The following is a 14827-nucleotide window of genomic DNA, read 5'->3' on the forward strand; positions in this document are numbered from 1 at the left end:
TGTGAATTCCAAGCGAGATATCGCACATGTCGCGCGTATCGATATACTTCGAGTCATTTCGAGATTCTCATTCTGCGATTTTAGTCACTTCCAGAGCGGATCATAGCGCGCAGTGTAGATTAGGTAAGTCGCTCCGTATTTCTCGCAATTTCTCACTGCCCAAAAATGAGTTTTGCATGTACTATCGTCGAGAATGCGGCGATATGTCGAAAGTAAGCCTCGTGTGTTTGTGGCGACAAAATATCGTTGAACAACCGTCGGAATCTCGCGGAACGACTCGTCTAACCAAGCGTCGCGTTGTTCGCCGCGTCAACGGCGATACGAAGTTCATGCGTTCAAACTGCATTACACATTTTGTGTTAAATGAGATTAGATTAGATTAGGTACTTTTAACTCCCCGAAGAAATCCGGGGGTTATCATCGGAAATGCCAAGCATATAATCCAGATAGAACCCAAAAAATCACGATGACATCAAAATTATGTCAAAATGAAAAAAGTTGTCCAAAAAGCTTTTTCCAATCTCGATTAAAAATTTTCTTATCATTTTGACGTCATCGTGATTTTTTGTCCTGTTTGCATAAGTTTCGTGAGTTTATTGCAGCAAAATGTCAATTTAGACACTCGGAATGAACATCTCGCAAGATGGCTGGTCGAGAGTATCGACTGAAGTGCTGCGCGTATCGAGATACTTCGAGAAACTCAATCATTCAGTTAAGCGGGGTTTACAATAAAAATAGTAGAGTCGTAACCCATACATTCATATATCCTAAGAACGTCCTAGAATATTCTCTGAAAATTTTGTGCTATCTGGGAAGTCGTAGAAATTGCGGTAGAGATTATTCTTCTCATACTCGATTGCGATTGGTCAATTTCTACGACTTACGACTTTACGATTTCTATTGTAGACCCCGCTTTATACTGCAATTCTAAGAATCGTAAATCTCGTAGCTTGTTCTCGTAAAATTCGTAGAATTTATGAATAGATTTACAATTATATCATATATGTCGTACAATCACTTGTAAATATCGTAAATTACATGAAATCGTAGATATTTACGAGTAATTGTACGACGTATAATATTGCATAGAATTGTAAATCTACTCATAAGTTCTTACGTATTTTACGGGAAAAAGTTACGAGACTTACGATTAGCATTAGTCATGAACGGATCACGGCGCGCGGCGTGCATTCGTAAAGTTGTCCCGCGATTTCGGCTTCTTGAAGACGAGTCTTACGCGCGTGTCATTGTTGGGATTGTCGCAAGTTTCGCGCGTCTGTCGTAATGAAACATCGTCGTCAGTGAGTGTCTCGTGAAACGGGTCGTCGGGAGTGTCGAAGCAAATATCGCACATTCGCCGCATTAATAGCGATTCGACGTTCAAGTATACGGATCGTCAGTTTATGCTTTCGATCCGTCACAAGCCTCACACGCGTCGGGAGTGTCAATACATTTAACCTAACTTAACCTAATCTAATCTCGACTAGTAAGTTTCACGCGTTTGTCGTGATAAAAAGTCATTCAATAGCCGTTATGAGAGAATGTCTCGTGAAACAAGATGTCGAGAGTGTCGAATTAAATATCGCACGTCCGTCGCATTATTGTGCATTATTGGGTGTGACTGTCAAATCCTCGGATTGCCGCAATCTACGTTTTCAATTCGTCGAAGATGTTTCGCGCCAATATTCTTATCGACAGCAACGAAAGTAAAGGGTTAATAACTATTTTATCGATGAGATCAGAGATGTCGCCACTATATCATCGAAGTTCAATAGTTATTTCAAAGACAGAAAGAAAGAAAGAGAGAGAGAGAGAGAGAGAGAGAGAGAGAGAGAGAGAGAGAGAGAGAGAGAGAGAAAGAGAGAGAAAGAGAGAATACCTCAAAGTCTTCTAAGACGAGAAATAAATTTCAGCTATCATAATACGCCATCAGTAAGATTGCGCATATTTTCATGGATGACTCAGAGATAATTTTTCAAGGGTAACTTTCTACTTTTTTTATGAATGTATATTGAAATTGTAGATTCTGAATTGGATATATATTCTATTCAATATATAAGGAATATATTGACGAAAATTCTCGAAATATTTGTGAAAGAAAGAGACTTGAAAATAAATAAGTTCAAGGTTACGGTTCGTGAAAAAAATCAATCTTGATAAATGGGTGATATTATTATACTATAATAGTATTATATTATATCTTCAATTAATTATTCTTATATTAAATTAAAATTAATAATCAAGAATTAAATCTTATATCAATATATAGCATATAGAGATAAATACATAAATTTGATACGATCATTGATTTTTTGAAAACAACTTGTTTTCTATTGATAAGGGATGTCGCAATGTTACCATCGTGTAGAACAACATGTTTATCATCGCATGTAGTATTATTATTATAGCAAGTATTATCCGATATTACTTTCCACACATACATACACATACACACATATTACACACCAGTTTCTTTCAGATTCTTTAAACACAAGATAACGTTCTAAACGTATCGAAAGTTACTTTAATCTCAAAAAAAGGTAAAACAAGTAACAGGCTTAAAATGAGAGGTCATGATAATCGCGCGTGAGCATTCCATCGTACAAATTTTAGAATTGTTTATGTCTATGACACTCCTTCTGTGTTTAAAACAAAATAGATATAATTGAAGTTTGAGGGCGAGTAAAAGAGAAACGACAGAAAGTGCAGAAAGTGCAACTGAAATAAGAGAACGTCTTGTCCGGCGCTCCGTGTAACAACCCCTGCAAAATAATCATGACCCCTTTGGCGCAGAAGCGTACAGCACCGCGGTGCGGATTGCGTCGTTACTAATTTGACCGTCGACGAAGTAGTGGGGGGTAAGCTGTAGCGAGAGAGCGTGCGTCTACGTCAGGAAAAGCTCCGAGCTTATTGGTCCCGGTCCATTGTTGCGTATTGATTGCTGCGGAGCAGTGGTATGGTCGTCGGGACACTCGGTCGTCCTCGTCGTCGTCGTCGCCGTCGCCGTCGTCGGTGGTGTACACAGCCGAGATTAGGTTAAGAGGAGCGGGCGCGCGCTACAGATAAAGGAAAAAAAACAGAAATAAAATAGTCGTCTGCACCCGTTGTCGTTGTCGTCGTCGTCGTTGTCGTCGTCGTTGTCGTCGTCGTCGTCGTTGCGCATTCGCTGGCGTTTCTCGTCGTGTTTCATCGCTTCGCGAGTCGCGCGTTTATTACGGTACATCCGCACCTACATGTATACACTTCTACATACATCGCAAAGAGGAAAATTTGAAATAAGAACAAAGAAGAGAGAGAGAGAGAGAGACAGAATATATAAGTATATATAAATAAAAATATACAATATATATCGCATATATATATATATATACATATACGTTACACGGAGGGACAAACGAAAATATCTGTCGCGTACTGTGTACTCGTACACGCGCGCGCGCGCGCGTATGTAACACGCGGCAGTGGTGTCAGTGAATTCTTGTTTTTTCTATTGTTTTCTGTTGCTGCGACTCTCTTTTGTTCGAGACTCAAGAATCGCGATATTTCCCTGCCTGCGGCATCAACGGCAGCGGCAGCAGCTGCTGCCGAGCCTGGTGACACCGAAACCGCGCTGCTATCCCTCGCCAACCAGGACGAACCCCGCGGCCAGTTGACGCGGCTGGTAGTAGCTGCGAGGACGAAGGAGACGGTTCTCCAAGGACAAGGACACCAAAATCCCGAGTTGACGGTGTTCGCACACCCCGAGGAGAACATTTCACGTACGACGCAGGACGGCCACGTACGTCCGCGTATCGGAGCAAGGATCTGCGAGGGTTGCAAACGCTCGCTCGGAGAGTGCGTCGTCAAGGCGACAGTGTGAGCTACCAGAGTGGTCTTGGATACTGTTCCAATTGATAGAAGGCGCTTATGAACGAGAAAAGACATTCTCGGAGCAAGTAGATACGGACAAACAAGCAGATCGAAGAAACGAACGTAAGAGGGTGATAGAGAGAGAAAGAGAGAGCGTGAGAGGGAAAGAAAGGGAGAGTGTGTGAAAGGAGTGAGAGAGTGTGTGAGAGAGAGAGGGTGAGAGAGAGGGTGAAAGAGATTGAGAGGGTGAGAAAAGAGGCGAGAGAGAAGGAGAGACTCGCGACGCCAGCGGGTGTGCGTGGGGCGGGAGCGGAGAGGAGAAAGAGAGCGGAAAAGAGATCGACGGCGGATTCCTTCAGCGCGCAAAAGCTGACGGAAGCTCGTGGTTGCTGGTACCGCGAGGACGCAGCAGCATCGCAGCGGGCCATCGTGCACGGGGGTCCTCGAGGGTAGGAAAGCGCGTCGCGCACCCCGAAGGCGGCGCGAAATTATGAAGCGCATAAAGTGCGCCCTACTGGCCGCCGCCGCAGCTGCCGCTGATAGTGATAGCCGCCGGTGAATGTGTGATCCGGGGGCAGCAGAGATCCGCCGGGATGACGACCGAAGAGACGACCGAGCAGCCCCCGGTAGACGACTGCCTCAAGGAGCGGAAATGGTGGTGCTTCCTGCTGTCGAGCATCTTCACCTTCCTCGCCGGGCTGCTGATCGTGCTCCTCTGGCGTGCGTTCGCCTTCCTCTGCTGTCGCAAAGAGCCCGAACTATCCCCAAATGACCCGAAGCAGAAGGAGCAGAAGACGGCCCGCCAGGGCAAGGAGTTCGAGGGGACTTTTATGACCGAGGCCAAGGACTGGGCCGGCGAGCTGATTTCCGGGCAAACCACTACTGGACGTATCTTGGTAAGTTCTAAATACTTGTTGTTGTGGTTGTATCGGTTGTGCTGAACTCTGTTGGATCATTATAGCTATATGCTAAGTGGTCATAATGGAAGTGTTGGCGCGTACAATTTATGGCGTTTTATTGCGAGATTATTGATTTGGAAGACAAACCGATTTCACATTCCTCTCTCTCTATCTCTCTCGCAGCCTGACCTATATTGTTGTACGAATTTTTCGTTCATGAGTGGATTTTGTTGAAAAAACTGATTCTGATATCAAATTAATAATATTAGCGATACGCTTGAAATGTCAGTTTATTGGTGGATATAATATTTCCTAAAAACATTCGACATACATTCCTTAAGCATACACACACACATACACACACACACACACACACACACACACACACATATCGCAATTTCCAGCATTTCAATTGGCTTTTATTAACTTTTATCTGTGTCGCACTTTATAATAATCCATATATAGTTATATAATATTTTCGATTTCAATATGTTAAATTTTACATGATGATTTCAAAAGGAGATTAATAGAATTTATTAGAACCAGAAATTATAACTCGCGTTCATTTAGTTTATACATTGAAATTTTCAAACATATTGTGGAATATACGTCAGTATTATTTGTTTACATGTCTGTCCCAAGATTGACAAGAACATCGAGTAGACTAGAAGAGTAAGCTCTAGACTCTTCTATTGATAAATATGAGAATGATCTTTACTATAAGTCTGTTGAATTCGTCCATGAAAATTTTGTGCGGAGCAATGTACATTCGCAAATTATTTCATACTTACGAAATTGCTGTAAAATGCCATATAGTTGCGGAGAAATATTTCGATTATGAAAATTTTTCAACTTGCCTCAAAATTGAAGTCCCCGAGACTTTATAACATGTCAAGTTTGATAAGGTTCTTCTATCGCAATACTATTAAGTTTTATTCGTAATTGAATTTCCCGAAAATCAAATGCGCGATTCGGTTAAATAGGTCGTGCGCCGAAGGAAACCGATTTCAAAGAAAATCCAATAAGAGCGTCGATGCGGGCGAAACGCTCAAGGGGGAGGAGGGCCGCGAGAAGGGGTTACAGATTAAAACTGCTCCGTGCAGATTCGTGCCAGTCACGAGACGCCATTACCGAAAATTCGGGTCGGCATTAAACTGTCGTTAAATCTAACCGAAGTTCAAAGTTCGATCGCGATCTGTCTGTTGGACGACATCGCGGGAAAGATGTGAAAGACCGTCCTCTCTCTATACGTCTATCTATCTGTCTCTTTCGTTCGTACCAACGCGCGCCACGGTGCGCCTTTCACCGGGGTACACGAAGATCGGCATAGCGGCGCGTCCCGGACATGCCACAGGGTGAGAACTGTGACGAAGCGTGTACAGTACACGTAAGCTCGTGCGCGGCCACTTACACGTGTACGCGCGCGTGCGCCCGCGCACACGAGATTCCTAGTCTCGAGAGCTCGTATACGAGAGTCGCGTACGTGACCGGTGACCTAGTTTTCGTTCGTGGAACCAGACGCGGCGTCGGCGTTGGCCCCGATGTAGAGAGGGGTGGTTTCTACGCAGTGCGTGTTCTCCACCCCGGTGATATGTATGTTTTTCGTCGCCATCGTGTCCGATCGGACGTCCTTTCCCCTTCGCGATCTTCCCCCTACTCCCGTGAGGCTCGCGTTCAACGCTCGCGAATACATTCGCTCTTCGAGCTGTGAAGCCGTGAATCCTCCCTCCTCCGGCCATCTTCTTACACCCTTGGAAGATACTTCTTACAGCTTCCTATCCCCTCGCGGTTGAATGCGTTAAGTCGAGCGAGAGAAGGCTGCGCCCAATTTACGAATAGCTTTATTCAAATTTTATGGCTAACCCCGCGTAAGGGGCTCTCCCGTCCTATCGGGAGCATAAACGAGGGTAGTACGGAGGATTTACGTGCGCGACGTTACGGCGGAACGGTTTTCAGAGGCCACGATAAGGAGGCAACACCGTGGCCCCTTTTGCTACGCGCCGTAGGGGACGTCGTTCGGGACGCTGCTCTCGAAGGAGTGATCGTCGGATCTCGTCGGGTCGCGCTTGTTCCGCATTTTTCAATGACGCGGGGATATCGACATGCCGCCCTTGCGAAACTTGGCCCCGTTCGTGGAGACCGACGACAGATTGCACTTGGCCATGCGAGATCGAATCACAAGGTTCGACGGGCAGCAGTTACAATCCGACCACGGATAATAGGAATACTTTCTATATTTTCGATCTCGGATTACAATCCCAGAGCCAATTGCAGTACGCGTGTCGACGGTGAGGTTTATCGATGCGAAAGTCCACGGAACTACTATAATATCTCGGTGATAAATAATCCGTTGCTTGTCCGCTGACCGGACTCGCGATTGTAATCTGAATCAACAGATCGTCGGATAATCTTTAATCCGAAAGTCGATTCCCCTTTTTCGATATTGGCCTGCGATCTGTCGACCTTAATCGTTCTTAACGCTACGATTTTTCTGCCGAGTCACGGCGCACTGTAAATCGCTAAAAATTCAATCTCTCCATCGATTAATTATGTTTTCATTACGTTCTAAATGGAGGAACTTTTTTCCGAAAGATTCACGAAGAGAAATTGTTACACTTGTAAGATATTTTATTATCCTAAATCGTCGAGGATCTCAGTTCGAAATTAACTTTGTAGATTTCGTCAAACTTGAAGTGGGGAATCTTGAGGCACAGCATTATACAAACTATCGTTCTTCGATACTACAAATGGCTACTTACTGCATTAAATTTTACAGAATATTTTTGTTTTTAATAGACGTTTGACGGACTTGGTTTAACGAATTGAGAACGAAGGAATACCCGAATTATGTCCCGAGATTCTCCACTGATGTCTAATTTTGTTGGAATTTATTAAGTTAACGCAGAAGCAAAATTGCAACTTAATATACATGTGAAAACATTTCAAAATTAAAAAATTAATACTAGTGTTGTCGACAATATTGTTTTGCATATTTCAGACTCCTTTAAACTCGAATAAAATCGTACATTTTACTGTGCGAATGAAATATGCATTTTTTTCGAGCTAATTTATAATTTTCCACATTCGCGAATATGCCTAACTTTAAATAGCATTTTGAGCTTTGAATGAGCATTTGCTCTAACAATTATCATGGTGAAATATGTCCGATGATCAATTAGTAACAAGCGTCTATTTGACAGCGCGCTGACTATTACCACTTTACAATAAAGCCTATGCTGCCGAATAGCATGTGGATTCTGAACCGTAGAAGTTTCTCGCTGGCTAGCGGGCCTATTCTGCGACATTTTACATTATGAAGCGCCCGCTAATGAAGTTTGTTTCACAGCTCTGGTAACGAAGTTCGCGTTACGCCGCAGCGATAACGTCATCAAGACGATCCGTTAAAGCTTGTTCGTATATCAAATTTGTGGCGATTGCAAAGAAGTCACGTCCTTCCGAGCACGTTTATCATGACGACGCGCGTTTGTCGGAATCGCATTGGTAGTTTTCGCCGTTCAACTATTTTTCGATTTCTAATCTTTCTCACGCGAGTCGAGACACGGAGTAAAACGGCTAAATACAAAATAAACAGCACAAGGGAAAAAAGTGTGCGATGAAAAACTATAAAGTTGCCCCGCGAAACAGGATTCAGGTCAAGCGGTTTGTAGATTTAAAACGTTAAAAAACGTGAAGTTATATTTCTTGATGGAATAACTGCAGTCTCTCTCTCTCTCTCTCTCTCTCTCTCTCTCTTTCTCTGTGAAATTTGTCATTTTTGCGCCGAACAGCGTCGAACAGTTTAAATAAAGTATGACGCCACAGGGATTAAATCGTGACAGTTAAATGAAGAATATTTTTGGTAACATTATTTTTTTATTTAAAAGATGGTTATTCTTCCGTTGTCTTCAAATTGCGATATTTCCAATTGAAATACCAACAGCGCGACTGTCGTGCCGCCCGATACTTGTCGGTGCAAAATTATCTTTGCGAATCAGGCAGCGGTGCAATATAGCCTATTTTTTACTCGCCAATACGATTCAGTTCATCCGTTGTAAATATCGAAATACGATTGAGCGACATAAATTTTGTCACGCGTATACACATTCTCACGAGTTCCACCGGACGGAGTAAGTCGCTTTTGGCATGATTTTTGCAACTCGGTCTCAACTATTAAAACTAAACTTGTATCGACCTTCGTGACCCTCAGGTCGCACGGGACTACAGGCAGTAGAGTTCTCCCGGCTTTATTTCAGTAGCTGCAAGGAAAGAGATGTAGAATATAATTTATGAAACATTACTCCGTCTAGACAGCTCTCCCACGGAGAAATAACAGCGAATTGTGTTCTGGCAGTACAGACGCGTTATTTTTCTGTCTTTTGGCGTGATATACCCTTAACTTTATTTTATATTTTAATTTTACGGCATTTTGTGTTCAAGAAAATTACTACTATACTTCCTTCCGTTTCTCCAAAACTCAGCAAAGTTTTCAGAAACATCGGCAACGTGGTACAAGTACCGCATTACGAATGTTGCCTGTGCGTCAATTAATTTCAATAGTTGCATGTTCGTTAAAGAAATCAGAAAGCACCTCGATAACAAGAACGTTTGATAAGTTGCTTCGTTAACGAGCTTGCGTGAACAAACGGTTTTTCCGGTTTCTTTCTCTCTGTACTCATACTTTGTGTTCGATTATTTTCACTCGATTTTTATATGAAATTCGGCTTTTCGCGCACGCGAACTCGTCACGTCGCTTGCGATACGGCACGTCGAGCTCGTCGTTGACAAATCAACTCCGGCTTGACGGCTGCCGCGGTAAAACGCGGGTTGGATACTGTCGGTTTCGGAACTGTCGCGAACTTCTCGAATATTTAAGCTGTCCCCCGATCGCCAGCTTTTTATCTCGTTGGCCGTGTGTGCCCGCGCACGCTGCACGTCCGTCTGATAGCGTCACCGGGAGCGGGAAACTTTTCTGATCGGACTTTTCCCGATAGTTCGTGGTGTCTGTACAGATCATAAAGAGACACACGCGGGCATATAGCGGCAGGAATTTATAGTGGAATTTATATTGCCGGCACGGGACGCTCCCCTACACGTGCTCGCGGAAAAATCGAACGAACTACCAGGTAGCAGGCAGAGCAATATGAATTATGTATCTGTGACTCTCGTTTACGTGATGCACGGTCTACTTCGGACCGTGCTCCGTGCTGTTTTTACGTCGGAAGTTAATGTCTCCAGTTTGTCCCAATTCAAGCGTGGCGTATTCCAGTTTAGGCGCTTTATTTGCAGCGGAGATTGCGCGTATGCGCGTGGGTGTGTATATGTGGGTGTATGTATGTGGGAACACGCGGCGCAAAGATTCAACCAAATGAGGTGCGAATGAGATTGCTCCTGCGGATAATTTACCAACGACGATTATTACTTTCGCTTCGTGGAAAATGCGGCTGGTGTCAAGTTTCTCTCTTTCTCTCTTTCTTTCTCGAATCACACGTACGTTTAAATTTATTTATTCCAGTCATAACGTACATAGACACGCTATCCAGTAACGTTGCGCAATAGTTTCATGGTCGTGAATTCTTTCCCATATTATGCTTTTGAGATTCAGAGATCGCACGAATGGATGGCAGAAATCACTTTTCGTATGCATTCCCGGAGCAGTCGTGCGCTATGACATATCGCGCGTGATACGCGTTTCAACGTTGTGCAAGACATCGCGTGTGGCGTAACATTAGGAATTTTATGGAGATAAGCGTATCGAACACGAAGGGATAACGGGACGAGTGCCGACCTATCATGAATTTATATCCCTTCGCGGATATAATTCCATCACGATATAATTCAGCAAATCTATTTCTTGTTTCGCAGCGTAATTGTTGAAACGCCGGAGACCATATCGCGACAGTTACAAACAACTCGGATAGAATCGCGTAGACGAGACGGCAATAAATACAGAATTTCCCCGCAATGGTGTGTACGTACGTATGTGTGTGTACGTACATATGCATTTCATATTGCATCTGTGCCGCGCATACGTTTCCATTTGTTACCTACGCGCATGAATACCATCGCGAATAATGCTGATATATCTATTATCGAACGATATACCCTGCGAAGATATTCAGCGCGATATCGCTTGTTAAAATACTTTATTTAACTGTTGCCTGTTAAAATGCACCATATCCCAAGAAAGGAAGTAGGATAATGGGTCATTATAACATTAGTAAGGTAAAAGATTCCCGGATATACGTATCTAATCCTGAACATTCTTATTATTTTAATTTTAAATGCGAGTTGGAACGATTGATGTTGCTTCTGAGACTGGCTTGAGAGTGGAAGTTATTCTACTTGAACATTGCTCCCTTTCTTTCTTAATTCTGGAAATTGCATTCGCGATTTTATTTCTAAGATATATACTAGAGATGTGCGAATCAAAGATTTTTAATGTCGAATCAAATCGAATCTCAGATTTTAATTTCGAATTCGAATCGAATCGAATCGATGAAATTTCACCCGAATCGAATCGAATGAAATCGAATTGTTAAAAGAATTTTTAATTAATGTAATCATTAAATTCAACATGAAAATAGTGACTTCAGTAACTAATAGAGAGAGATAATATTGATCATGTGATATCAATTTTAAGGTAAGAGATATATAATATATAGTCGGTAAACGTGCATGGAATACAGTTCCTGCCTTGAAAGCTGCGCAACGACACATATCGATCCGACAGTTGTCGGTAAGAGTTTATCTAGAAGCCATTATCTTCTTTTAATATTTTTGAAGAAAATTTTCATGTATAGCAAACTTTCCAAGTCCTGCTAATTCCCGTAAGGCTGGATGTATTTAATAGTTTTTCGTTAATGCTAATATGCACGATCCGTATTTGAATCTTTTCGATTTGAAATTTTTGAATTATTCGGATTCGAATAATAGGGATTCGAATTTGAATCGAATCAAATTTCATTTGATTCGATTCGACTCAATTTGAATTCGAATAGTTCGCACATCTCTAATGTATACATATATTCTGTCAATACATGTCAATAAGTGACTTTATTCTTTACATCCTGAATTATAAAACGATACTGTATTATTTCTATATTACGATCGCATTAATGTTCGAATCAGTGGCTAGTTAGTCGTTAGTCGGTGGATTTGTTGTGCAACAGTCGTAGATGATTAACCGAAGTAGCTGAAAAGTTAAAGCTGGCAGTATAATTGCACGTTGGTGCAAGAATTTGTCTGTTACAAGATTCATTCTTTAAACCCGACTTGACATTTAAACCAATTTTGTGAAATCGGCTTCTGGCGTGTCAATTTGGCACGCTTACTTTCACCGATGAAGAGGGTAACGAAGCGGAATTACTCGGAAGGTCGGAGCAACACTATCACGGAATCACGTCACCGCGGACAATGCGCGCGAAAAAAATGAGTGGAGACATAAATGAGTGGAGGAGAGGAAAGAAGAGAAGAGGAGGAAACAAGAGAATGCCGCTACAAATTCGTTCGGTAAGTGCAAACGATCATTTTCGGCGATCGAGGCGGCACTCTCTCTCTCTTTCTCTCTCTCCCTCTCTCTCTCTCTCTCTCTCTCTCGTAGTTTTACCTTGGAAAATTTCTCCCATTCGTCGCGACATCGACACGAGAGATGAGTTTCAACGCGATCGTCACGTCGATGCACTTTAGCCGTCAATAACGTCGTTGACATTTACCCGCTATATAAAAGTTACCTCTGCGTGAACGCGACGTAATGTGCGGGCGAGCCATGGAGTGTTTCTGTTGTGGTCTCAACGGATAACCATATCGGTTTTCAAGTTTGTGACTCGCGTCTTATTTCTCGCGTTAGAGCTTATCGAATTACAGAATGTCGTCCTATCCAGACGCGGCTATGTTTAATTCAGCACGATGAAGATCGATACATCCACGATATACATACACGTACATGTGTATACACACACACACACACACATACACATACGCATTCATATATACATGCGATGTATCGGTGATTGCTTCTCATTTTATTTTGTATATGTCTTGTCTGAACCAATTTCTTGCGTCAATTTTTCTCCCACGGAAATCTCGGGAACTCGGAGGTATGGATACTTTCTAAATTACGAGAAAATGAAAATGGCGAACTGAGTTTTGGGATGATGTGATTAGATTACGAACGTTCGTTCTTAATATCGTCATTGCAACAGAATTTTCACTCGAAGACTAGACGATTCGCAGAAATATGGAAGTAATATAATATATTAAACAGTTATATATATGCTGTTCGATGAGAATAACGTTTCCAACTCGATCGCGAATAAAACTGATCGTGCTCCTGAAATTAGCAAATGTTGCGTATACACGGCTGTGTGCCAAACAGTACTTTGATATTTTCTCAAAATTATGAAATACATCAATTATTTCTTTTCGCGCGTTAAACGTCGGAACTGTACGTTATCGTTTTTTATCTCTTATTGGTGTCGAGAATATCTTATACTCCTGGGATTTTTCGAGCTTTTTCCCGGCGAAGCATGAAATAGTTAGCAGCTGAGTTAATATAAAGTTCCACGGTACAGTATCGATATCGAGGAATTTCAGAAGCCTCGCGTCCCTGGTTCTTTCTAGAGAGAATCTAGGCGGCCGTAACCCGGAATTCTTTATCTCTCGGACGCGAAATAAGGTAATAACGTAGCCAATATTGATTGTTGATATAAAGAAGAGATACAAAGAGAGACATTATTGCACCGTGTTATATATCGGGGATGTAATGCAACGCCATAAAAATGATTTATTTCAAGCAAAGCGTCGATCACTTTGCGATGAAGCGTCGTTGCGGTTTTCACGCGATATAGCGACCGCAAATTATGGCCGCGATGACAAATAATAATAGCTTATCGCGATGACAAATAATAATAGCTAGACCCTTTGTCGAGCGCAGACAATATTTTCGTTAGCACGCAACAGTGTGTCCAACTAATGGAAGAAAAAACGATTGATTTTCCGTGCTACTATTTTCGAATCGTTGGAATGTGCCCTGGTAGAAATTTCACGCAGTTTGTAAGCAGTTACTGAACAGTTTATATTATATTAACGTTTGCCCAATAACTGACGAATAAAACTGTTCTCAATCAAGATGTAACGCTTTGTCTGCAATTACTGTGCACAAAAAATGCGCAATATCTGAACTCATTTATTGACCGAGGATTGAGCAATAATTGGACAAAGAAACTATTTAGTCGATTAATAAACAAGTTTATTGTTCATAAAATGGACAGTTTTATGTTAGTAATAATGGATATTGTGTGCATGTTTGCTTATTGTACAATTTTAATTTTTAATAAAAGTCAGTACAGTCGTAGACATAAAGAATGTTTGATTTTTTGTAATAAGTTTCAAAATATAACCGAATAGTCCAATATAAGGAACGTATTTCTTAGGTACTATTCTCTTTGGTACTATTTTTATTGGATAATTTTTAGGTTACGTTGCCAACAAAAAGTCGGACAACCTTTATGTCCACAATTATACAGGAAATCTAAGGTGCTTTCTAAGATAGTCTAATGTGTTTTTGTCGCAATACAATTCTATATCATTAATATATAACCCATTTGTCGTTTGCTCACTTTCAACTCTAACCTTACTTATTTCTTCTGCTATAGCATGTTGTTTTGTTAAATTCCGGATTTCCTCCAACTTCCTTGCTGTATGTTTTGCTACGCGTTCACTTATTCTTTACATAGTTTTAAGATCGTCTCTATACATTGTAATTTTTATCATGTATATGTATATGCGAGATAGAACTTAATAAAACTATGTTCAGTTCCTTTCCAGTTTTTGCGCAGTTTCGATACAACTATGAAATACAGTAATACTAGTAATACAATAATAACTGATTAGGTGTCTAGTAAAACTGCATAGATTTCTACTAAGGTGTGCGTGTGTGTGTTTCCAAACTTCGTCCATGACTTCTTACATTAAGATATATCGAGTTACGTAATTCATTGTCCCTCTGTAACCACTCTTAACTCGGAACGGTCAAGGTACACACACACACACACACACACATATATATATATATATATATA

The 14827-nt window shown here is 41.7% G+C and overlaps 1 protein-coding gene across 38 annotated transcripts in view; it reads left to right on the forward strand.

The window, feature by feature from the left end:
* The first annotated feature begins 2231 nt into the window (after nt 1-2231).
* LOC116841245 (calcium-activated potassium channel slowpoke) overlaps nt 2232-14827 on the forward strand; it is a 128506-nt gene continuing 115910 nt past the window's right edge. For 6 of the 38 annotated variants that reach the window (XM_032810861.1, XM_032811829.1, XM_032810023.1 and 3 more), the window contains exon 1: nt 2240-4745. In XM_032810861.1, the coding sequence (XP_032666752.1) occupies nt 4443-4745 (303 nt within the window). In that variant the 5' untranslated portion in view covers nt 2240-4442. Of the gene's footprint in view, nt 4746-14827 lie in introns of all 38 variants that reach the window. The other 32 variants (XM_032811207.1, XM_032811566.1, XM_032810190.1 and 29 more) reach the window with 13 other exon arrangements.

This window comes from Odontomachus brunneus, unplaced genomic scaffold (genome assembly GCF_010583005.1).
Source record: "Odontomachus brunneus isolate Ranch 3 - 2012 unplaced genomic scaffold, Obru_v1 Obru_scaffold_001, whole genome shotgun sequence".
NCBI lineage: Eukaryota > Metazoa > Arthropoda > Insecta > Hymenoptera > Formicidae > Odontomachus > Odontomachus brunneus.